The following is a 25,620-nucleotide window of genomic DNA, read 5'->3' on the forward strand; positions in this document are numbered from 1 at the left end:
GTGCTCGCCAGAGGTAGCCTGACTGCCATTAGGTACCGAGATGAGATCCTCAGACCCCTTGTGAGACCATATGCTGGTGCGGTTGGCCCTGGGTTCCTCCTAATGCAAGACCATGCTAGACCTCATGTGGCTGGAGTGTGTCAGCAGTTCCTGCAAGAGGAAGGCATTAATGCTATGGACTGGCCCGCCCGTTCCCCAGACCTGAATCCAATTGAGCACATCTGGGACATCATGTCTCGATCCATCCACCAGCGCCACGGTGCACCACAGACTGTCCAGGAGTTGGCGGATGCTTTAGTCCAGGTCTGGGAGGAGATCCCTCAGGAGACCATCCGCCACCTCATCAGGAGCATGCCCAGGCGTTGTAGGGAGGTCATACAGGCACGTGGAGCCCACACACACTACTGAGCCTCATTTTGACTTGTTTTAAGGACATTACATCAAAGTTGGATCAGCCTGTAGTGTGGTTTTCCACTTTATTTTTGTGTGACTCCAAATCCAGACCTCCATGGGTTGATAAATTTGAATTCCACTGATAATGTTTGTGTGATTTTGTTGTCAGCACATTCAACTATGTAAAGAAAAAAGTATTTAATAATAATATTTCATTCATTCAGATCTAGGATGTGTTATTTTAGTGTTCCCTTTATTTTTTTGAGCAGTGTATATATATATTCCTTGTTTTTGAAAGAAAAGCAATTTTTTTTGTCCATTTTAAAATAACATCAAATTGATCAGAACTACAGTGTAGACATTGTTAATGTTGTAAATGACTATTGTAGCTAGAAACGGCAGATTTTTAATGGAATATCTACATAGGCGTACAGAGGCCCATTTATCAGCAACCATCACTCCTGTGTTCCAATGGCACGTTGTTAGCTTATCCATGTTTATGATTTTAAAAGGCTTATTGATCATTAGAAAACCATTTTGCAATTATGTTAGCACAGCTGACAACTGTTGTTCTGATTAATGAAGCAATAAAACTGGCCTTCTTTAGACTAGAGTATCTGGAGCATCAGCATTTCTGGGTTCGATTACAGCCTCAAAATGGCCAGAAACAAAGCACTTTCTTCAAAAACTCGTCAGTCTATTCTTGTTCTGAGAAATGAAGGCTATTCCATGTGAGAAGTTGCCAAGAAACTGAAAATCTCGTACAACGCTGTGTACTACTCTCTTCACAGAACAGCGCAAACTGGTCTAACCAGAATAGAAAGAGGAGTGGGAGGCCCCGGTGCACAACCGAGCAAGAGGACAAGTACATTAGAGTGTCTAGTTTGAGAAACAGACGCCTCACAAGTCCTCAACTGGCAGCTTCATAAAATAGTACCCGCAAAACACCAGTCTCAACGTCAACCGTGAAGAGGCGCTCCGGGATGCTGGCCTTCTAGGCAGAGTTGCAAAGAAAAAGCCATATCTCAGACTCAGATCTGGACAGAGGAACTCTGCCTAGAAGGCCAGCATCCCAGAGTCGCCTCTTCACTGTTGACGTTGAGACTGGTGTTTTGCGGGTACTTTTGAACAGGGGGGGGAATTGTGTGTGTGTATACAGTACCAGTTAAAAGTTTGGACTAGAGGTCGACCGATTATGATTTTTCAATACCGATTATTGGAGAACCAAAAAAAGTCGATACCGATTAATCGGCTGATTAAAAAATATATATATTTGTAATAATGACAATTACAACAATACTGAATGAACACTTATTATAACTTAATATAATACATCAATAAAATCAATTTAGCCTCAAATAAATAATGAAACATGTTCAATTTGGTTTAAATAATGCAAAAACAAAGTGTTGGAGAAGAAAGTAAAAGTGCAATATGTGCCATGTAAGAAAGCTAACGTTTAAGTTCCTTGCTTAGAACATGAGAACATATGAAAGCTGGTGGTTCCTTTTAACATGAGTCTTCAATATTCCCAGGTAAGAAGTTTTAGGTTGTAGTTATTATAGGACTATTTCTCTCTCTACCATTTGTATTTCATATACCTTTGACTATTGGATGTTCTTATAGACACTTTAGTATTGCCAGTGTAACAGTATAGCTTCCGTCCCTCTCCTCGCTCCTACCTGGGCTCGAACCAGGAACACATCGACAACAGCCACCCTCGAAGCAGCGTTACCCATGCAGAGCAAGGGGAACAACTACTCCAAGTCTCAGAGCGAGTGACGTTTGAAACGCTATTAGCTCGCAGTCCGCTGACTAGCTAGCCATTTCACATCGGTTACACCAGCCTAATCTCGGGAGTTGATATGCTTGAAGTCATAAACAGCGCAATGCTTGAAGCATTGCGAAGAGCTGCTGGCAAGACGCACGAAACTGCTGTTTGGATGAATGCTTACGAGCCTGCTGGTGCCTACCATCGCTCAGTCAGACTGCTCTATCAAATCATAGACTTAATTATAACATAATAACACACAGAAATACGAGCCGTAGGTCATTAATATGGTCGAATCCGGAAACTATCATCTCGAAAACAAAACGTTTATTCTTTCAGTGAAATACGGAACCGTTCCATATTTTATCTAACGGGTGGCATCCATAAGTCTAAATATTCCTGTCACACTGCACAACCTTCAATGTTATGTCATAATTACGTAAAATTCAGGCAAATTAGTTCGCAACGAGCCAGGCAGCCCAAACTGTTGCATATACCCTGACTCTGCGTGCAATGAACGCAAGAGAAGTGACACAATTTCACCTGGTTAATATTGCCTGCTAACCTGGATTTCTTTTAGCTAAATATGCAGGTTTAAAAATATATACGTCTGTGTATTGATTTTAAGAAAGGCATTGATGTTTATGGTTAGGTACAGTCGTGCAACGATTGTGCTTTTTTCGCAAATGCGCTTTTGTTAAATCATCCCCCGTTTGGCGAAGTTGGCTGTCTTTGTTAGGAAGAAATAGTCTTAACACAGTTCGCAATGGCCCAAACTGCTACATATACCCTGACTCTGTTGCAAGAGAAGTGACACAATTTCCCTAGTTAAAAGAAATTCATGTTAGCAGGCAATATTAACTAAATATGCAGGTTTAAAAATATATACTTGTGTATTGATTTTAAGAAAGGCATTGATGTTTATGGTTAGGTACACGTTGGAGCAACGACAGTCCTTTTTCGCGAATGCGCACCGCATCGATTATATGCAACGCAGGACACGCTAGATAAACTAGTAATATCATCAACCATGTGTAGTTAACTAGTGATTATGATTGATTGATTGTTTTTTATAAGTTAAGTTTAATGCTAGCTAGCAACTTACCTTGGCTTCTTACTGCATTCGTGTAACAGGTAGGCTCCTCGTGGAGTGCAATGTAAGACAGGTGGTTAGAGCGTTGGACTAGTTAACCGTAAGGTTGCAAGATGGAATCCCCGAGCTGACAAGGTAAAAATATATCGTTCTGCCCCTGAACACGGCAGTTAACCCACCGTTCCTAGGCCGTCATTGAAAATAAGAATGTGTTCTTAACTGACTTGCCTAGTTAAATAAAGATTAAATAAAGGTGTATAAAATAAAATAAATAAAAATTGGCCAAATCGGTGTCCAAAAATACCGATTTCCGATTGTTATGAAAACTTGAAATCGTCCATTCCGATTAATCGGTCGACCTCTAATTTCAACACATTTTGTCATTGGGCAGAGAGGAAAATGTAAATTTTTGAAGCAGATTTTCTGTAACTCTACACATTTTGCCGTGTTCATACGCTATCTGGGGGGCCTCCGACCTCCAAGGGAATCGACCTGTTGAATATTGGGGGGAACATGTCCCCCCAACCCCATGTGGCAATATCGCCTATGGCATGGAGAGTAAAGAGAAGATGCCACCATTTAACATACAATAACTCTGTTTATTTCAGTGCGACTGGCCTATTTTGGGTTAGAATATGAATATGTAGGCCTTAACCCTACTTGTTTGATAGAATCATTTGTCCCTATCAAAAATCGACCTATTTCATGTACAGTTGTCTATGAACTTCTGAGCCTTGATGGACCCATTGCTGCTTTGCTTTGTCTGGTTCATCAAGTAACAGAACAGCCTCTTCTCTACACCTCAAACGCAAGGAAAGTATCCCATGACTTTAACTTTGTTAGTGGCCAGCTCCTTGTACAAAATCCTCATCTGATGGCCTGTGATAGAGAAATAAGAGCTTGGAGGGGAACTGATGAGCTGTCCTGAATGGGAGCTGTCAGAGAGGGAAAAAGGAGAGGGAGAGGAGAAAAAAAGGACTATCGATCACCTATGCTCCTACATTCTGAGCCGTGGATGACATCACCCCAGGTCTTTCACACCTACCTGTGGGTTGGGTTTGTACATTGTAAACCTTTGACCTCTTTTTATGAGCCTGACAAAGTAAGGACACCGGGCACACACTCCTGATAAGGAGACCAGTCAGAGCTGAGTAATATTCAACCCACATATTCTTCTGACCTGCATGCTAGCGAGAGCCATGAATGTACATGTTCTTTGCTCACTGCTGTACACAATGTGCACCAACCTTTTGCTGATAGGCAAGTTGTTCCAGTTGCTCCAAATTCATTTTGGGCTCCTGTGTGCGAGAATAAGCTGGTTTGGAATGGATGGACCCTCCCGTTGTGTTTGGGTAGTGGTGGGCTTCTTAGGCCATGTTTCTCCCCTCACCCCTCCTTGACGGATGAGGATGGAGTGTGCTGTGTGCCACTGCCGGCGAATGCGGAATGGCTGCCGGGAGATGACTCATGCTCAACTCACACACTACACTCTCTCGCTCCGTCTCTCACTCGCACACACACACACACACGCGCCATCTGCTTGTCAAGGAGACTGAATCATACTGTACGTGGGGAAGCACTTTTGAGCCAACAGCCTGGAAGTCAGGCACGGCCGCTGCTGCTTCCACCATGGTCAGGCTGGTGATTGGGATGGGATGTTGTGTCATCTCGCACACCGCGACCGTCTGCCGAGGGAGACCATGAGGAATTTGTGACCGTGGCCACGGGATGTAGGAGAGATGTCCGATTATAAAAGGCAAGCCGTCCGGTTTTGTATTTCTGCTGCTTCCCTGGTTTCTGTTAGCCATGTCTTTCTGTGTCTACTCTGCAATGTCCTCCTCCTCGCTCATATTCTGTGTGGCTGTTGCTGGAGGGGCTGCTGCTCGTGACTACTGCGTGGTTGGGATAAGGTTTTGTTTTGGCTGTGGCGGAAAAGGTTAGATGAGCGAAGCAATGCTGCCACCTTTTACAGAGGAGATTTGGTGTTTCTGTAACGCCGGGGGCTCTCTCTGGCTTGTGCTCTCAGGTCTTTAGATGTGTAATCATAGAGTACATTCGCTGGCACTCTGCGAGATTGTTCTGAATCATCCATGTGGGCTCCATGTTCATGGATCTCAGGGAGACGGATCGTCAGCCTTGTTTGCAAAGACTGGCTTTATTCAGACATTTCTTCCTTCACCCGGTTTATTTGTCAAAACTCTAAATGAATATTCATTGTGTTTGGAAGTGCAGCCAGGGTATCTGGGATAATCATATCGTGTGTGTGTGACAGAGAGAAGATGTGGGAGGGAGAGAGGGGTGACCTCTGCAGTGGGAGAAGAATTACTCCCCCTCTTTAGTATGTACTATCATGGCCGCTACATTCCAGGGGTGTCAACAAAACCCGAGCTTATCGCGCTCTGGGGGTGGGTGGGCTGTGGAGTCATCATCCCTCATATGATATCAAATACTGCCTGTCCGTCAGGATTTGACAAAACCGTTTCCATGTCTAGTGACTCACACCCAATTTATATGCACCTGTGTATTTGTCTGGGATTTTATATATAAAGGATTGCTGCTGATTAATTCATGTGTAGCCCTTTTGCATTTACGCTTTTAGCCAGGTGTCCTTATTTCTCTGGTGTGCATTTCTCATGCTTCTTGGCATGGTTTGTACATGTCTCTGAGTTGGGCCTAGCTTGTCTGAGGGTGTATGTGTGGGAGTGTTAGTGGAGGTGTACCATCACTCATGCTCTCTTCAAATGCCAGATGGACAGTTAGTTTACCATATTAAAAGCCATGGGCACATAGACATCTTTCAACTGCGATGGATGGAAGATTCCTGCCTAATATATCGTCAAATAGTTCAATCTGAGGTAGTGTCATGCATATAATTGTGCTGTACCCATGGTATAGCAACGCTGATTCTTACATGACTAGACTTGCCTCAGTATCCCTTTGAAAGTCCCTGATGACTAGAAAGACAAATGTAATGAATTGGACTTGTTTATTTACAGGTGTCCTGGATGTGCATGACGAGTAGTGTAAGGGTGAGATTAGGGAAGTGACACTTTGAAAAAACAATGGCGATTTAGACGGCCATGACTTTTTGTAAAGCTGCGTCTTTCTGTGTTCTTCATATCTGGTGTCGAGCAGCCGCTTGAATAACTGATATTTGGTACCTTTTTTCAGCAGCTTGACAATATCATTTTAAATACTATGTCATGCAAAGCCATACCGCTGCTAATGGGCGTTCTTCTTAAAAGCTGTGTTAATTGGTGCTAGTTTGTGTCCGTTCAAATATGGCAGAAGGTGAGGGGGTGATGCAGAGTGCGTTCGCGGACCAATTTCACAGCGCAGATGTAGGTATGACTCATCATTTTCAGGGGGGGTTTTTGTTCACAAAAAAGGGGTTTCGTCCTGTGGCTGAAGGCAAATATGTAGGTTTAATTTATATCAACCATTTTGTTTTGTTGTGTGCGCACTGCAAAGCAGATTCACGATTGTGACCTCATGTCACCTCATGTTTTAGCATGATAATCCACAGCCCCATGTTGCAAGGATCTGTACACAATTCCGGGAAGCTGAAAATGTCCCAGCTATTCCATGTCCTGCATAGTCACCAGACATGTCACCCATTGAGCATGTTTGGGATGCTCTGGATTGACGTGTACAACAGCGTGTTACAGTTCCCGCAAATATCCAGCAACTTCGCACAGCCATTGAAGAGGAGTGGGACAGCATTCCACAACAGCCAGATCAACTCTATGCGAAGGAGATGTGTCGCGCTGCATGAGGCAAATAGTGGTCACACCAGATACTCACTGGTTTTCTGATCCACGCCCCTACTTTTTTTTTTTTTAAGAATACAGTATCTGTTACTAACAGATGCATATCTGTATTCCCAGTCATGTGAAATCCATAGATTAGGGCCTCATTTATTTATTTCAGTTGACTGATTTCCTTATATGAACTATAACTCAGTAAAATCTTTGAAATTGTTGCATAAATATTTTTGTTAAAATATAAATGCGACATGCAACAATTTGAGTTACAGTTCATATAAGGAAATCAGTCAATTTAAATAAATGTATTAGGCCCTAATCTATGGATTTCACATTAATCGGCAGGGGTGCAGCCATGGGTGGGCCTGGGAGGGCATAGGACCCCCCCCCACTTTTGTGCCAAGCCTGTCAGAATTAGTTTTCCCCAGAAAAGGGCTTTATTACAGACAGAACAACTTATCAGTTTCATCAGCTGTCTGGGTGGCTGGACACAGATGATCCCGCAGGTGAAGAAGCCAGATGTGGAGGTCCTGTGAAAGCATGGTTACACGTGGTCTGTGGTTGTGAAGCCGGTTGGACGTACTGCCAAATTCTCTAAAACAACGTTGGAGGCGGCTTATGGTAGAGAAATTAATATTCAATTCTCTACCAGTTCTGGTGGACATTCCTGCAGTCAGCATGCCAATTGCACATTCTCTCAACTTGAGACATCTTTGGTGTTGTGTGACAAAACTGCACATTTTAGTGGCCTTTTTATTGTCCCCAGCGCAAGGGGCACCTGTGTAATGATCATGCTGTTTAATCTGCTTCTTGATATGCCACAGTTTCCAGGTGGATGGATTATCTTAGCAAAGGAGAAATTCTCACGTAACAGCAACGTAAACAAATTTGTGCACAGAATTTGAGAGAAATAAGCTTTTTGTGCGTAAGGAACATTTCTGGGATCTTTTGTTTCAGCTCATGAAACCTGTGGCCAACACTTTGTGTTGTGCATATATATCAGGCAAAAGTTTGGACACCTACTCATTCCAGGGTTTTTCTTTATTTTGACTTTTTTCTACATTGTAGAATAATAGTGAAGACATCAAAACTATGAAATGACACATATGAAGTCATGTAGTAAGCAAAAAAGTGTTAAACAAATCAAAATATATTTGAGATTCTTCAAAGTAGCCACCCTTTGCCTTGATGACAGCTTTGCACACTCTTGGCATTCTCTCAACCAGCTTCATGAGGTAGTCACCTGGAATGCATTTCAATTAACAAGTGTGCCTTGTTAAAAGTTCATTTGGGGTATTTCTTGTTAATTTCCTTAATGCGTTTGAGACAATTAGTTGTGACAAGATAGGAGTGGTATACAAAAGACAGCCCTGTTTGGTAAATGACCAAGTCCATATTATTGCAAGAACAGCTCAAATAAGCAAAGAGAAACACGACAGTCCATCGTCACTTTAAGACATGAAGGTCAGTCAATCCGGAAGTTTCTTCAAGTGCAGTCGCAGAAACCATCAAGCGCTATGATGAAACTGGCTCTCATGAGTACCACCACAGGAAAGGAAGACCCAGAGTTACCTCTGCTGCAGAGGATAAGTTCATTAGTTACGCGCCTCAGAAATTGCAGCCCAAAGAAATGCTTCAGAGTTCAAGTAACAGACATCTCAACATCAACTGTTCAGAGGAGACTGCGTGAATCAGGCCTTCATGGTTGAATTGCTGCAAAGAAACCACTAAAAGGACACCAATAAGAAGAAGAGACTTGCTTGGGCCAAAACACGTGCAATGGACATAAGACCAGTGGAAATCTGTCCTTTGGTGATGATGAGTCCAAATGTAAGATTTTTGATTCCAACCGCCGTGTCTTTGTGAGACGCAGAGTAGGTGAACTGATGATCTCCGCATGTGTGGTTCCCACCGTGGAGCATGGAGGTGGTGGTGTGGTGGTGCTTTGCTGGTGACACTGTCAGTGATTTATTTAGAATTCAAGGCACACTTAACCAGCATGGCTACCACAATATTTGGCAGCCATATGCCATCCCATCTGGTTTGTGCTTAGTGGGACTATCATTTGTTTTTCAACAAGACAATTATCCAACACACCTCCAGGCTGTGTAAGGGCTATTTGGCCAAGAAGGAGAGTGATTGAGTGCTGCATCAGATGACCTGGCCTCCACAATCACCTGACCTCAACCCAATTGAGATGGTTTGGGATGAATTGGACCGCAGAGTGAAGGAAAAGCAGTCAACAAGTGCTCAGCATATATGAGAATTCCTTTAAGACTGTTGGAAAAGCATTCCTCATGAAGCTGGTTGAGAGAATGCCAAGAGTGTCAAGAATGCCAAGGCAAGGGGTGGCTAATCTAAAATATATTTGGATTTGTTTAACACATTTTTTTGGTTACTGCATGATTCCATATGTGTAATTTCATAGCTTTGATGTCTTCACTATTATTCTACAATGTAGAATAAAGTAAAAATAAAAACCCTTGAATGAGTAGGTGTGTCAACTTTTGACTGGCACGTGTGTATATATATATTTTTTGTGTATATACACACGCATGCATTCATCTGCTCTACAACCTCATTGCTAACTGACTGACCCCAACTTTCCCCCTCTCTCAACCATACAGTGACAGCTACATTGTCCGCGTCAAAGCGGTGGTCATGACCCGGGACGACTCGAGTGGCGGCTGGCTGGCCCAGGACGGAGGATGCCTCAGCCGTGTGGGCGTGTGCAAGGTGCTGTCGGCCGAGCTGCTGGGCCGAAGCAGCTTCCTCATCCACGGCGAGCGCCTCAAAGACAAACAGGTAAAGCCCCCTGCTAGCACTCAGACCCAAATCCTGAATCGTTACAGTAACAATTAGCTTGGGATCGAATCCCGTCCAGGGCAGATAAGGGTTGATTCTGTCACACGCATTTAGAATGTATTCACAAATCCTTAATTGTCACCAATTAACGTTTTTCATGTTACCCAAATGTGTTTGTCAGATATCGATCCTCAGCTTTTCCCCCTCTGTTTCTCTTTCTGTTCCTTTATAGATAATTCAGGTAGTAGAATCAGTGTGGGCTTGTAAAGAGGCTTGCACTTTCAGCATACTTTGTTAGGAGCATTGTTTATAGTCCATTCAAACGTGTGCCGCCTCCCAGGTGATTTTGGAATGCTTCCTGAAGAAGGATCTGGTGTACACCAAGGCCACACCCACATTTCACCACTGGAAAGTGGACAACAAGAAGTGTGGCCTGACGTTCCAGAGCCCGGCCGATGCACGCGCCTTCGACCGTGGGGTCAGGAAAGCCATGGAGGACCTGACGGAAGGTACGGGAGGGGAAGGCGAAGACTATGAGGGCTGTATCTCAATGCTCTTGAATGGTATACGTCCCTTTCCTTTATAGCCACTGATTGCTGAAAGAGTTGGATAGGCAACCACCATGTTGGTTTAACTTATCAAATGCGTTTAGATTCTCGTAGCAAGAAAAGGAAGATGTTTGATGCTATGGGAATGTGGAAGTCCAACTAAAGTGGTTCAGCCTCCTGCGCTTCAGGTTACTCACTATCGGCTTGTTCTGCCATCTTTGTTTTCCAGGATCTACCACCTCTTCTTTGACCATCCAGAACGAGGCCGAGTTGGGTGACGACGATGTTTTCACCGTGAGTCCCTCCCCTTGTTCCTCTATTGTAGTTTCAAACACCAGCAATGTTCAGGGACATAGTAACACTTGAGAGAATCCAAGTTTCTCTGTTTTGGTTAGGGTCAGATTTTTAGTCCCACCCAAAACTCTGGGCTTCATATCAATAGAGATGGTATGTTTCCCATCTATGGTCATGGCTGTCCACTTGCATGTTGGACTCCATATTGTACCCGTCTGCAAGATCACCTCTAGTCTTCACTTATAGTCCCTTTTTTTATTTTTTGAAGTGCGTGTGAAGATTTCAGTTATTTTAGTTTGGCCCATTTCGGGAAGAGATGGCCCTTTGTTTTTGAGCAGGAGATGGCTGGTGTGATAGTAACAGGCGGGTGGAGGGAGAGTAGGAGGAGGAAGAGAGAGGAGGGGTGAGGGGTAGGTATCCTGTAGTGTTTTGACCAGACTCCGCCGCCGCTTGGCATTTGGTTTGTCGCCGTCACAGGAGATGAGGAGCAGCAGGCAGGGGTCGCGAGGTCTCTTCCTACCCACCCCCCTTTCCTCCTCCCACTCCACCTCTAAAACTATCATTAGCAGCTGCTTCCTAGCAAACTGCCTCTGTGATTTAACACCATGGGAGGGGGGGGGGGGGGAGACTGAGAGAAGGGAACGCCTTGTGTTGTCTCTCTCTCTTCCCTCATGTCTGGAGAGAGCTTGGGGGTTTTGGCCGGTCCTCTTGGAAGAGGGAGTTTGTGTGTGTGTGTGTGTGTGTGTGTGTGTGTGTGTGTGTGTGTATGCACTGATGCTTCCTTCAGCTGTGTTTTGACTTTCCTCCGTTGTGGATTTCTGAAGATGGATGTTTTTGTTAGCAATTGTGGATGTTCAAAGAGCACGTTTCTGAAGCAAAATAAATAACTTAATTTAAAATGCTTGAGGTGATTAAAATGCTTGAGGTGATTAAACATGCTTGAGGTGATTAAACATGCTTATTTACTTGAGTGCAGAAGCTGTGAAAGGGCATGTTGCTAGCATAGTTCAGTTTCCCCAAGCTACCAGCTTCGACACATTAGACAAGATGGGTCACTTCCATCTCTTTAAGAACAAGGCCAATGGCCGCACACTCTTCAAACTCCCAATTCTCCGCATTACTGACAATGTTTCGATCCGAAACGGATCTTCGTCAGGTCAAACTAACAATCTGAGTGCTCACTTCCCAAAATATACACGTTTCACGTCACATGACCATTATGCACGTGACGCATGGTGGGTGTGGAAACAATTCAATTCACTTTTGTGCACAATCAATCATAATTAATCACAGAGGTACATATGGTCATAAAGGATTATCTACATATGGGTTCAAGTTAACCAAGGAAACAGTAAAAAAAGATTGTTGGAATACCGGCCAATATGACCATTATGCGCAAGAGCCACGCTGGTCGTAGATATAATTCCAGTGACCTATTTCAACTTGTGTATCGCTAATAATTTGATATCAATGAGATGGGCACATTAAGTACTTACAGAATCTAATATATACTGTGTATTCAGAAAGTATTCAGACCCCTTGAGTTTTTCCATATTTTGTTACGTTACAACCTTATTCTAATTGTTTTTTCCCCCTCATCAATCTACACACACTACCCCATAATGACAAAACCAAAACAGGTTTTTATTTATTTTTGCTAATTTGTTATAAAAAACTATCACATTTACATTAGTATTCAGACCCCGTTACTCAGTACTTTCTTGAAGCACCTTTGGCAGCAATTACAGCCTGGAGTCTTCTTGGGTATGACGCTACAAGCTTGACACACCTGTATTTGGGGAGTTTCTCCCATTCTCTGCAGATCCTCTCAAGCTCTGTCAGGTTGGATGGAAAGCCTCTCTGCACAGCTATTTTCAGGTCTCTCCAGAGATGTTCGATCGGGTTCAAGTCCGGGCTCTGGCTGGGCCACTCAAGGACATTCAGAGACTTGTCCCGAAGCTAGTCCTGCGTTGTCTTGGCTGTGCTTAGGGTCATTGTCCTGTTGGAAGGTTTCTAAAAACCTGTTTTTGCTTTGTCATTATGGGGTATTATGTGTAGATTGATGAGGGGGGGAAAGTAATTTAATACATTTTAGAATAAGGCTGTAATGTAACAATGTGGGAAAAGTGAAGGGGTCTGAATACTTTCCAAATGCACTGTAGATAAATGTGCAATTTTTTCCCCCCAAGTGCCTTGTGTTCTAAAAATATACGAGTACTTTCCATACGAGTACCCAAAGAAATCATGCGAGTACAGTCAAAACATTTAAAATACCCAGAGCTAGCTAGAATGTGGCCACCTCCGGCAGTTCATCAGAACACTGCCCTGAATGCCAGTTCAGTTCCTGGCATGGATAACATGAAAACCTCACACAACAAGGCATCAAAAGCATCATTCCAGTAAGGTATACATACATACATACATACATACATACATACATACATACATACATACATTCCTGCACAGCTATAACTGCAGTGTGAGTTGCTGTTATATCACAGGGTTTTGAATAGGCCTAATTTCCAGGGAGGAGAGAGCGAGGGAGATGTACATGAGTCATAGTGGTGCATCTGCAGTGGAGGCCTCTGCCTGGCAGCTTCCATCCCAACTGCTGCTGCTGCCTGACCCACTGTACTGTACCCAGCCTACACACAGTTAGCTAGCCTAGCGGACATGCTAATATGTTACTTATTTATCTAGCTAACACTTAAAGGGACACTGCAAGATTTTGAGATGTCGGTTGTTTTTCTACTTACCCAAAGTCTCTGCGTGCAGTTCGGCGATTATTGATGTAAGCATATCGTTAGCTTGGCAATGGCCGAAGGTGCATAACGATGTCGGAATTCAGATATGACGTCATGGTTTCAACACTATCCACAGAGCTTTTAAACTACGGTGCGCAAACATGGTTCAATGTGCCAATAAATCAGCACTTGTGAACTTTTTCAGTTTTTCATATTGCCAGTGTCTTGGAGCTTAAATTGGGATCATGTATACTGTGCTTTATGACGATACAAAGAAAGAGTAGGCCCGCATAACAAAGCGCAAACTTGGTAAACAAGACATTTGTGGTAAGAGCATGGATCTTAATACACCTTCGCCATTCCTGGAAGTCTCCCAGTACAGTAGGCAGCTCCTCTCAAAAGCATGGAAATAGACTTTTTATAACTAAACCAAAGCTGGATGGTTGGTCATTTTAGTCTTACAAAAACCTCTACAATAATATTTTATACATTCGTAAATTTGAATGATAATCATAAGAAACGAGATTTTATCCACTTCCTCATTCTCTGTCCCGTTGTCGCATAGAGATGTATAGAGAGCAGAACATTTGTATCTTTACCATTATGGTATCTGTGAGCGCCATTGAGACAGATAAAACGTTGCGATCTCTGTAGATCTTGGTGACAACGGGAACGAGAATGACGCGGATAGAAGATCAGTCAAATGAACAAATTTACTATGAATAGCTTTGTAAGACGTTAAGCTTTGGAGTAGTTGGAAGGTCTATTTCCCTGCTTTTGAGAGGTGTTGGCTACTGTACTGGGAAACTTCCAGAAATTGCTCTAAGCTAACGATATGCTAACTTCAATCATTTCCAAACTGCACGCAGAGACATAATGGTTTTCAATGAGCTCGTCTGACTCTGGGTAAGTAGAAAAATGACCTACATTTTGAAATCTCGCCGTGTCCCTTTAAGTTAGCAAACATGCTAACACATAACTAGACACGCTAAAACGTGATGCTGACAAGATTACCAAGCCAAGAGAAAAGACGCAACTAAAGAACATGACTAGGAAATGGTAAAGTACTACACTACAACTAAAAGAAACTGAGATGGGCCTTCACTGCTACACAACTTTATCCACTCTCAACATTAATAATAGCAACCTGATGATACTAAGCTAGTGAATCCGTCCATTGTAACTAATTTGCTTTCCTCTTGTCTGGCGTACCTAGCCTTTATCCTAAATCTGATAGTAATGGGAAGTCCAGGTCCTTGCTCTCGCTTCCCCTCTTTCTCTTCTTTTTTTTACTCATTCTCCCTTCCGATGGCATCAAAGAGGAAAAGGGCCTAGCGTGTCGTTTCCACAGGATGTCCAGTCAGAGGGAAGAGGGTCCGTCAGTAATCCGTCACTGCCTCCCTGTTTACATAGCTGGCCCTTCTTAGAAAAAGCAGGTCCGCTCAAGGGAACACTCCAATTCGCCTCGGTTGCAGACACCCCCCCCCCCCCGTTTTTTTGTTGTATTCTTTTGGAATCTAGCCCCATTCCCCAGTGGCCCAGAGAGCTAGCCTGAAGAGGGGGAAGGTCACATTGTATTAGATAGGATCTGTCTTTTTCGAAAAGCCTGAGGGAACTGAAGTCCCGGCACAGATGGAGGAGAGAGGACAATGACGAATGACCTTTATCCCCCCCCCCCCCCCGGCACTAGAACAATATTAGTCAAGAGTAAACAACACACTCCCTTGGATGATGCAATACTTCCTCCTCTTTTCGGAAGGTCCGGTGTGACTGGTGAGATTTGGAAAGACTGTTGGAATGTCTCCCTTTGGTGCTTGTGTGGGGGGGGGGGTGTTTAACAAGGGTGCAGGAGGCTCAAACGCCTCACACTGCGTGTGTGTTGTCTCACCCTTTTGGACATCAGGGTCTTTTTGAATGGGCTGCTGGTGACCAGACTGTCCACTCTGTAGTGTCGATGAGGCCGAGGGTAGTTTTAGAATCACCAGCTGCCGCGAGTTCCATTCCTGTGTCTGGTCTGGAGGCTAAATTGATAATTAGCTCAGCCACAAATACACCCCTCCCCCCTCCCCAACCACAGAAATCATTCCGAGCACAAGAACACACATGCACACACACTTACAAATATATCCCTTACATATGCGCACACACACAAACACACTTCCAATTAGAGCCTGGCGCACACATCCCCCAACCGGCCCCACAGTAATCACACTTAGCACACAACACACACACAGCTCCTACTATTTGGCTTTTCCTGTGCTCTAGGGCACAGTGGCTAGTAGCTGGCTTGTGTGTGTGCTTGTGCGTTTGTGTGTGTTACTCTGTAATTACCTCAAAGAGCTCGTGCCCCCCACCAGATGCAGCCCCTTGCCTTAATCTCCAGTCTTTATTCACCTCCATTCACCCCCAAACCAAGAGATGATGAAAATCTCCAAACAAGGCAGAGGTATGCCTTTGAAATCAGACGCTGCGCCACACACATCTCACATCTCCCCCCAATCAACACGCCTGGTGGACTTCCGTGGCTTTTGTGATGAACATGGGCAATTTAGCGCTTTTACATTCCATAGGTCTTGCGCTATTAGTGCTCAGGAGCATTTCTTTCTCCCTATTTTTATTTTTTCCCCTCAAGCCCTGCTGTTGGGAGTAAATATCTGAACAGGGTCTGTGTTTGTAATCATCTCCATCAGACAGGGGCCCCGGTTCGCCTCCTAAAGAACATTGCTCAACCCTAACCAAGCTCTTGGCATCGCCCAAGGAAGGGATGCCACTTTTAGCTTTGGTCGGGCTCACTGAAGCCCTCTATAGCAAGTGGCTTGGGGTCCAATAAACTTAGGACTAAGAAACCAGAAACCGTCCAAAGTGAATGGGAGTGGACTAGAGGTGGTGCTCTCATTTTGATATCATATGCCGTGGCCGGATTCCCCCTCGTCTGATTACCGCAGTCTAGCGGTCCTCTGGCATGCGCCTTGGCAGCGGTAAGGAGAACTGGGGAACCGAGTTAGCTCAAAAGCACACCGCCACATGAAAGAGGTGCCCCGCGCCGGCCTCAGCTAGTGACGCAATCGACCACACTTCTGGTCTTGCTCGACGCTAAAGGGGCTGTAAGTCTCCTAGCTGGAATTAATTTAACCTACCCTCAATATAAAAGGGGGACTTCAGAACAGTTTTCCCCACTCTTTTGTTCTTGAAGGAATTATTTTTTGGGGGGCGTGGGGGGTTGTTGGTTAATTACATACAGAAGTAGGGAGATTTTGACTCTGAGCCATGACACGCTTTTACCTCAGCAATGGCCCATTGAGCGCATGCCATGTGCAGGTCGGTTTGTTGGTCTCTGTGTAAAGGGCCGATGGGAGTCTGCTTCCCGCACGGGTTCTCGTGCCCAATCAAGGGTGTCGTTATCTCCCACCCACTGGGGGAAAACTCCCCTCCTGCATTTCCTGGGCCGTTTGAACCATTGTAATCGCTTCAGACTGGCTGTAAGATTTTTTTTTTGCATTTCTTTGGCTCCAAAATTTGTGGTATCGTTCATTACATTGCTAAGCCAAAACGGCTCAATGTTTTGTGGAACATCTTTGGTCCACTAAGGCCAGGCAAAATTGATTCACTGTTTAACGGTGAGCGAAAAAAAGGAGGGGGGGGGAATTATATATATATATATATATATATATATATATATATACACACACACACACAGTTGAAGTCGGAAGTTTAAATACACTTAGGTTGGAGTCATTAAAACTCGTTTTTCAACCACTCCACAAATTTTTTGTTAACAAACTATAGTTTTGCCAAGTCGTTTTGGACATCTACTTTGTGCATGACACAAGTAATTTTTCCAACAATTGTTTACAGATTATTTTATAATTCACTGTATCACAATTCCAGTGGGTCAGAAGTTTACATACACTAAGTTGACTGTGCCTTTAAATAGCTTAGAAAATTCCAGAAAATTGTCATAGCTTTAGAAGCTTCTGATAGGCTAATTGACATAATTTGAGTCAATTGGAGGTGTACCTGTGGATGTATTTCAAGGCCTACCTTCAAACTCAGTGCCTCATTGCTTGACATCATGGGAAAATCAAAAGAAATCAGCCAAGACCTCAGAAAAAAATGTGTAGACCTCCACAAGTCTGGTTCATCCCTGGGAGCAATTTCCAAACGCCTGAAGGTACCACGTTCATCTGTACACAAGTATAAACACCATGGGACCACGCAGCCGTCATACTGCTCAGGAAGGAGACGCGTTCTGTCTCCTAGAGATGAACGTACTTTGGTGCAAAAAGTGCAAATCAATCCCAGAACAACAGCAAAGGACTTTGTGAAGATGCTGGAAGAAACGGGTACAAAAGTATCTGTCCACAGTAAAACGAGTCCTGTATCGACATAACCTGAAAGGTCTCTCAGCAAGGAAGTAGCCACTGCTATAAAACAGCCATAAAAAAGCCTGACTACGGTTTGCAACTGCACATGGGGATAAAGATCATACTTTTTGGAGAAATATCCTCTGGTCTGATGAAACAAAAATAGAACTGTTTGGCCATAAAGACCATCGTTATGTTTGGAGGAAAAAGGGGGAGGCTTGCAAGCCGAAGAACACCACCCCAACCGTGAAGCACGGGGGTGGCAGCATCATGTTGTGGGGGTGCTTTGCTGCAGGTGGGACTGGTGCACTTCACAAAATAGATGACATCATGAGGCAGGAAGATTATGTGGATATATTGAAGCAACGTTTCAAGGCATCAGTCAGGAAGTTAAAGTTTGGTCACAAATGGGTCTTCCAAATGGACAATGACCCCAAGCATACTTCCAAAGTTGTGGCAAAATGGCTTAAGGACAACAAAGTCAAGGTATTGGAGTGGCCATCACAAAGCCCTGACCTCAATCCTATAGAAAGTTTGTGGGCAGAACTGAAAAAGCATGTGCGAGCAAGGAGGCCTACAAACCTGACTCAGTTACACCAGCTCTGTCAGGAGGAATGGGCCAAAATTCACCCAACTTATTGTGGGAAGCTTGTGGAAGGCTACCCGAAATGTTTGAACCAAGTTAAACAATTTCAAGGCAATGCTAGCAAATACTAATTGAGTGTATCTAAACTTCTGACCCACTGGGAATGTGATGTAAGAAATAAAAGCTGAAATAAATAATTCTCTGTACTATTATTTTGACATTTCACATTCTTAAAATAAAGTGGTTATCTCAACTGACCTAAAACAGGGATTTCTACTAGGATTAATTGTCAGGAATTGTGAAAAACTGAGTTTAAATGTATTTGGCTAAGGTGTATGTAAACTTCTGACGTGTGTTTGTATGTGTATATATATATATCTCAAAAAAATAATCATTATCATTAGGTGGATAAGGAATAACAGTACTTTACCACATTGTCCTCTGCTATATGGATATGGACAATAGGAGAAATATTCAATTTCAGACTGATTTTCAGATTATTAATACACAAATTAACATTAATGAACATTCACATAGAATATTGCATTCTGTTATACATGCTATCATATTCAAAAAAAAAATTCTAAAAAAGTAATATATGAATGTTATCAGTTCATTAATCTACTTAATTGTATAGCCTAACAAATTAAAGAATGACTGACAAATAATTAATCAAATTAAAATGTTGATGCATAATAATGAGTTAATTACCTGAATGCACCTTTATAGCCTAGGCATTAACAAAATATTCATACAACTAGGATTAGGCCTCTCATAGACTAGGCCTTGTAGAAAGAGGGTCAATCAAGTTAGGTCTGCCAAATGAATGTAGCATTGAAAAAAATACATACATCCCCAAAATACATAAATCCAGCCATAGTGTATAAGCTTTAATCATCCCCCCAAAATGTTGTTTACAACATGTACAATTGGAAGCATCAATCCATTTAGAGCAAGCGTGACTAAATTCGAGCACAGTAACTTTGCTCACCGCATCCTCCTTCGATTGTCTCGTCTGGCTGCCACGAAAATCCCTGATCTGCACGAACTGTGTGCTTGCCAATGGCGATGTACTTTGCTGGACGTGCAAGCTGTTCTCCGCGGCGCATCATCACTTCAAACGCATTCCGTCGTTGTGTTATCGGTTGGCCTACTACTACATGTAGTACCGGCAAAATGTAAGTTATGAATCGCAAACCACCATACAGCTGCCACACTTCGATTTCATCAATAATTTTGAGTTCAATTTGGTTGTCCAAAATACTATCAGCTTGCACTGCGTCTTTGCTGATGAATGCCCTGATCTCTGGCCAGTCAATTGGTTAAATTACATTGTTGTTTCGTCTATGAATCGCTTCTAATAGATCTGAAAATGATGCAATAACCATGAATTTAACCGACTGATTATAATGAGGGACGTCCCACGTTTAACCTGGACACAAATAGTAGGAAATTGCGCTGGCTTCAGTCATGACAGCATGACAGAGAAATGAAACATCTGCACGTCGCCTGCAGTTGCGAGCGCGTGTGTTTCACTGTCCTATCCGAGGCTCGAACATGATCTGAGCGCGTGATCTGAGGCTGTTTGGTCTCTTGGGCATCAACTTGGGAAAGCCTCAGCGGACAGAGCATTTATAAATGAAGAGCCGCATATATTGCCCAAAAAAATAACACATCAGATTTTATTTTTTCGGTGTGGAGAAAAGTGTCCGTTAACGTTGTCCTAAATACTGCGTGTTGAGTTAGCGTAGCCAAACACAATCTTCCAGAAAGCAGTGATGTTTTCTAATGGTAAGCTTGGTCTGATATTACTCCCATGTAGTCATGGGTCATGTTCATTAGACACCAAGCAGAAGAAAACTGACCAAAACAGGAGGGGCTATCTGAAACTGTCCAATAAGAAATGCTAATTTTCAGTTGCAAAACGTTGTCTGTTGTGTGCCCTAATGAATATGACCCAGTCCTGACTCGTGTTTGGTTTGGTCTTGTCTCAGAATGCCACCGACAGCTCATCCAACTCCTCCCACTCCCAGAAGAAGGAGCCCCTGCAGACCCTGGCCCCGCCCAGCTTCTGCGAGCCGCGTCGGCACCACTGCATCCTGGGTCACTTCTACGACCAGCACCGACACTCGGACCACTACTTCCTGGATCAGGTGGGTGGCTGGGGGACGACGGTGGCGAAGGTGGGTCACCAAAATTTTGATCTTGAAAAAAATATCATATGCATTGGAGCTAGATGGTTGCGGCTATATTCTTTACTACAATGGGTAGGTGGGAGGGACAGAGGGAATGATTATTCTTGAAGCATAAACTATGGCGGTAATGTGAATGTATTTCAAGTTAGGCCTGGAAGTTGACTGCTTGTTGGAAGACATGTTTTGTAGTTTGTAGACTTGTCTGTGTAGTTCTCATTTTTTTTGCTCTCCTTTATCTCTGCAGTCGGTTCCCGTGTTCCCACGCCACGTCAGCTTCCAGGTGGAGGAAGAGGAGGAGATTGTGCGCATCAACCCTCGCGAGCGGACCTGGCTGACCGGGTACGAGGACTACCGGCACGCCACCGCCGCGCGCGACAAGCTCATCCAGCACCCAGAGGACGCCGACGCCTACGTGCATTTCGCCAAGAGCGAGCCGCCCAAGCACGACTACACCTACCCTTACCCCCTGGGCCTTGATCCATACCAGCACACAAGGGACCCCAAGATAGGCTGCGTGGACCGACTAGGTGGGGGTGGCCTTATCGGGGGACACAGGGCAGTGGTCACAGCCCAGCCCCGCACTCTCCAGCTCAAGGGCAAGCGGCGGAAGGAAGACGGCGAGCGCTCGCGCTGCGTCTACTGCCGGGACATGTTCAACCACGAGGAGAACAGGCGCGGGCGGTGCCAGGAGGCGCCGGACCCCATCCAGACGTGCATCCACCGGGTCAGCTTCATGTGGTGCGCGGACAGCCTGCTCTACCACTGCATGTCGGACCCAGAGGGCGACTATTCGGACCCGTGCTCGTGCGACACCAGCGACGAGCGCTTCTGCCTGCGCTGGCTGGCCCTGGTTGGGCTGTCGCTGCTGGCCCCCTGCATGTGCTGCTACGCCCCCCTGCGCACCTGCTACCGCTGCGGGGTGGCTTGCCACTGCTGCGGGGGCAAGCACAAAGCCGTGGGCTGAGGGCCGGGAGGTGCCAACGGAGAGAGAGAGAGTGGAGAGTAGAACAGAGACACATGGAAGGGACTGGACCAGAAGTGGGTGGCCTCGCTATTCTTTTGTTTTGTGTTTTTGTTTTCGCTGTTGCTTCTCTCGGCCAAATTCCAGATGGGAAAACAATTGGCTTGTCCCGATTTATTTTGGAAATGGAAGTTTCTCTCGGTGGAAAGAAAGAGAAAAAATACGTTTCCAATTGTTTTTATTTTTGTTCGTTTTTTTATTTTTATAGGGGTACCCTGCCTACGGCTTCCACGTCCTTGCATTACAAAGACTAAAATAATGAATATTCATTTATATATAAATATATATAAACAGGTACTTTATATTTTTACACTCATGTGTTTTAAAGACTTGAATATTTTTCTTTTTCTCAGTGTTTTGTGTGAGGTCAGTGTGAGCGTTGTTTTCTGAGGGGGGCTCTCACTGTGTTCCCCTCGCCATGGCTCACCATCAATCACAGATCAAGCTGGTTCCCGCCTGTAAGGCAGAGGCACTTAAATCAAAGGTGTGTCCTAAATGGTACCTTATTCCTTATAAAGTGCACTACTTTTGATCATAGCCCAATGGGCCCTATTCTAATGTAGTGCAATATATAGGTAATAGAGTGCCATGTGGGATGCAGCCCAACTGTGATCACGTCTGCCCCTCCCCAGCCAATGAAATTCAAGAAAAGGCAAACGTTTAACCGGTGTTTCCTCGTTCTGCTCCTTGACTACTCCTGACCTAGCCTGGTCCCAGAGCTGTGCTGTTTTGTCAACTCCTATGGTTGTCCATGGCTATAGGAGTTGACTATACAGCACAATTAGACCTGTGGCCAGGAAGGTACCTGACTATACACATTTTATAACCAAATTCAACCCAATATCAATTCATGTCAGTGGAGACACACCTGGAAAAAACATGAAAGTACCATTCTACTGCTCGGTCAAGTTAGACTGAATGTATTGTGGATTCGGCCCAGAACAAAAGATAAAATGGGTCAGGGGTACTTGAGTATTGGATGGGGAAACTCGGCTTTAGACACTTAATCTGTGTGTGTGTGTCTTCCTTTGTGCAAAGGTCTGGAAAATGGAATGGGCAGCAATGTATCCCTGATTGCTATTGTTGTGACTTCAACTGAAAGCCAAAATGACAAAATAAGCTGCAGCATTTATATAGAGTATCTAAATTAGTCATTTTTTGAAGATAATAATCCTCAATCAACCGTTTTATTACAGTGGAGGAGGAGAACTCGAGCCTTAGGTGACTTTTTATTCAGTTGATGCTTGATGTTGATCTTTTGATATAGTTTTTATTTATTTGCCTTGCTAAATTTAGACACCAGCCTAGGGGACTGGGGGGTTAAGAGGAAGGGAACGGTCCTATTGTAAACTGAACACAGCCAAGAGGGGAAGAGGAGGTTTTTTTTGCCACCTTTTGAGATGGATAATGTCGTTGTCCACTACAATGTCAATGGTGCTTTCTTTAGTGTGTCTTTTCTTTTGTCTTTCAAAAGGACACTCAACGAGGCTAACTGTCAGGGAAACTCTGTCTTTAGAGTTTCCCTCAACTTTAGCTCGAGAGAAAGTACTGTTTTGATCTGGTTGCTCATACCCCCTTCAAGGGTATAAGATTGTGGGTTCTCCAACGAAGGGACCTGCTAGCACACCTGATTCACCTAATCGTGTTCCTCAGTCTATACCACGATTAGCTGATACGGGTGCGTTACTGCAGGGCTGGAACGAAAGGCTGCACACCCAGGAGCTCTCCAAGACCAGAGTTGTGGAGAAGGGTTTTTATCTATTGTTCTGTAGTCCAATAAATCCCATCTTTTACTCAGTATTACGTTACAGCCAATGGCAAGGGAGGAGGCTGTCTGTCAGCCAATCACATCGGTCAGGTGGTGTCAAAATGTATACAAAAATAAAATGGACGCTACAGTATGTATGTATGTATTGAAACAAAAACTAGCCTCAAATTTAAACCACCCTGTAACCTCACCTCGTGGGAGGAACATTGTTTGATCCTTCTCTGTATGAAGCACAACACTAATCAGAAAAACCTTATGAACAAAATGCGCAAATTGCTGTGAAGTACCCGATCTCGAGTCGCAACAATGTGGTAGAAAAGACATCTTATGCTATCTATCCCAGTCATACATTAACTAATCGTCATAACCATTCAAGTACCAAGCAATGTCTGGGGTTAAATGGGTGAAGGTACCATGGCATTGCGGATTCTGTACAAAAGCTGTCGTTGTGTCCATGTCTTTCTCTGTACTCTCTCTCTCTGCCTTTCTTCCTTCCTTTTTTTTCTGCTGTGTGTTCCTGTTTGTCAGCTTTGCAATACTGTTGCCATTCATTGTAGAGAAGATCCTAGTTTTATTTTTCTATCTGTGGTAAAAGAAAAGTTAACCAAAAGCAGTTTGTCTGTTTTGGTGCGGTGTCTAATTCCTGCACACATTTAACTATTAAAGGAAAGTGCCTGAAGCATCCTCTTCATCTATCTCATATATATATATATATATATATACTTAGTCTTTTTTTATTTTAATGTTAAAAAAAAAAAAAAAAGTTAAATCGATTGTCTTTTTTCTTTTTTTACAATCTGCATTTTTACCTCTGTAAAAAAAAAAAGCTCAAATATATATATCAAGTGTATGATGTACATTTTAAGTTATATTTTTGTATTGTTTCTAATATGATCGTCACGACTCTTTGCTTTTAAAATGAGAAAAGAGAAATTAACATCTGTATAAATGCCAATACATCATATGGAAACTAACAGAAGCATGGCCTGGATAGTAAGTATTTTTCCGTGTGTGCGTGTGTTCATTTCCACTGTGTTTTACAGAGACATGGTTTTTGAGAGATTAAACCATGTTACAGTGGCATCTCACACAGTGGCATCTCACACAGCCTGAACATTTATCCCGTATACATAGCATCCATATAGTATTCCTATAGAACCTTTCAACAGTAGTTCGGTGTTGTAGCCCAGCACTTCCCTGTGTTGCGTCCGTTCTTTAGGAGCATTGGTGCGGAGGGGGCAGCTGATCGACCTCATGCTACTCTGCCCAGTACCATCCTGCTGCAACACGGTAAATACATACGTGGGCCAGGGCATGTGGGGAGAGAGTGTTTCAGTTTGAGTATACGCATGTTCTTGATTAAAACACATCTCCATCGTATGTGTGTATCATAGAGGGAAAGACTGCAGCAGTCAGATCCTGTCTTTGCTCCAGAGTATTCTCCCCCCCCCCTTATCTGTCAAGACTGAAATTTTTCCGTTAGGCGCTAGACAGGTTCGCAGAGCTGTACCGTTTTCCGCAAGTCTCTAAAATCTATAGAGGGCACAATATTGTTTTGCTCTGTGGGTCTCTGGAAATGCATATGAAAGTCAGAGAGCGAGGTCCCTGAAGGCCCTGGCCGGCTACGGAACTCGGCGACTGCAAATAGTATCAAACTTCAACATGTGCAAACATTTAAGGCGTACTTTATTCTAATGAGGTCACTTTTTTTCTTCCCCTTTTGAATCGGGGTTTGAAAGAAAGAACCAGCACTTAAAACGCTGTGGCCATCTTCGCCGTTCTTATTTAAGGCTTGTGTACTGCGATGTCATAGCCTGCCCCCTTAAAATAGTTTTATAGATTTATATTAACCGACATCCATAAACACTGTTTAACATGTTTTGAAATACATGTTACAGTATGATGATGGGAAGGAGTAGGCCTGTAACTTGGTTCCCCGCAGAGAGGTTTTCAGCACTGTTGAGCACGTGGTTGTTTCCGTGAGTCGAAATGGCACTTTTGTTGTCAAGGTGTGCGCATTCCCATGCAAGCAAGTATACCGGTAAGCTTAGATGGCTAGCAATGAATATAGGTTAAAATAAGTTTATAACACAAACATGAAAATGTTTGCCAATTTATAACTGTGTAAGTGTTCTCTGACTCAACTGGACAACACCACCATTATTTTTTGAGGTGAGTGCTAGCAAGGTTGGTCAGTGTGACTGCTAACAAGTTTACTAGCAAGCTAGCTTTGAGTGGATGTCAAGAATAACTTATATTTAGCAGTAAGCCTGT

The 25,620-nt window shown here is 43.7% G+C and overlaps 1 protein-coding gene across 2 annotated transcripts in view; it reads left to right on the forward strand.

Annotated features, from left to right (window-relative positions):
• LOC120065405 (sprouty-related, EVH1 domain-containing protein 2-like) overlaps positions 1–24,325 on the forward strand; it is a 31,619-nt gene extending 7,294 nt beyond the window's left edge. Inside the window, exons 2-6 of one of the 2 annotated variants that reach the window (XM_039016394.1) lie at positions 9,649–9,826; positions 10,167–10,335; positions 10,604–10,668; positions 20,357–20,545; positions 20,802–24,325. In XM_039016394.1, the coding sequence (XP_038872322.1) occupies positions 9,649–9,826; positions 10,167–10,335; positions 10,604–10,668; positions 20,357–20,545; positions 20,802–21,521 (1,321 nt within the window). In that variant the 3' untranslated portion in view covers positions 21,522–24,325. The remainder of the gene's footprint in view (positions 1–9,648; positions 9,827–10,166; positions 10,336–10,603; positions 10,669–20,356; positions 20,546–20,801) is intronic. The other variant, XM_039016402.1, reaches the window with a different exon arrangement.
• Positions 24,326–25,620: the final 1,295 nt, after the last annotated feature.

This window comes from Salvelinus namaycush, chromosome 2 (assembly GCF_016432855.1).
Source record: "Salvelinus namaycush isolate Seneca chromosome 2, SaNama_1.0, whole genome shotgun sequence".
Lineage (NCBI taxonomy): Eukaryota > Metazoa > Chordata > Actinopteri > Salmoniformes > Salmonidae > Salvelinus > Salvelinus namaycush.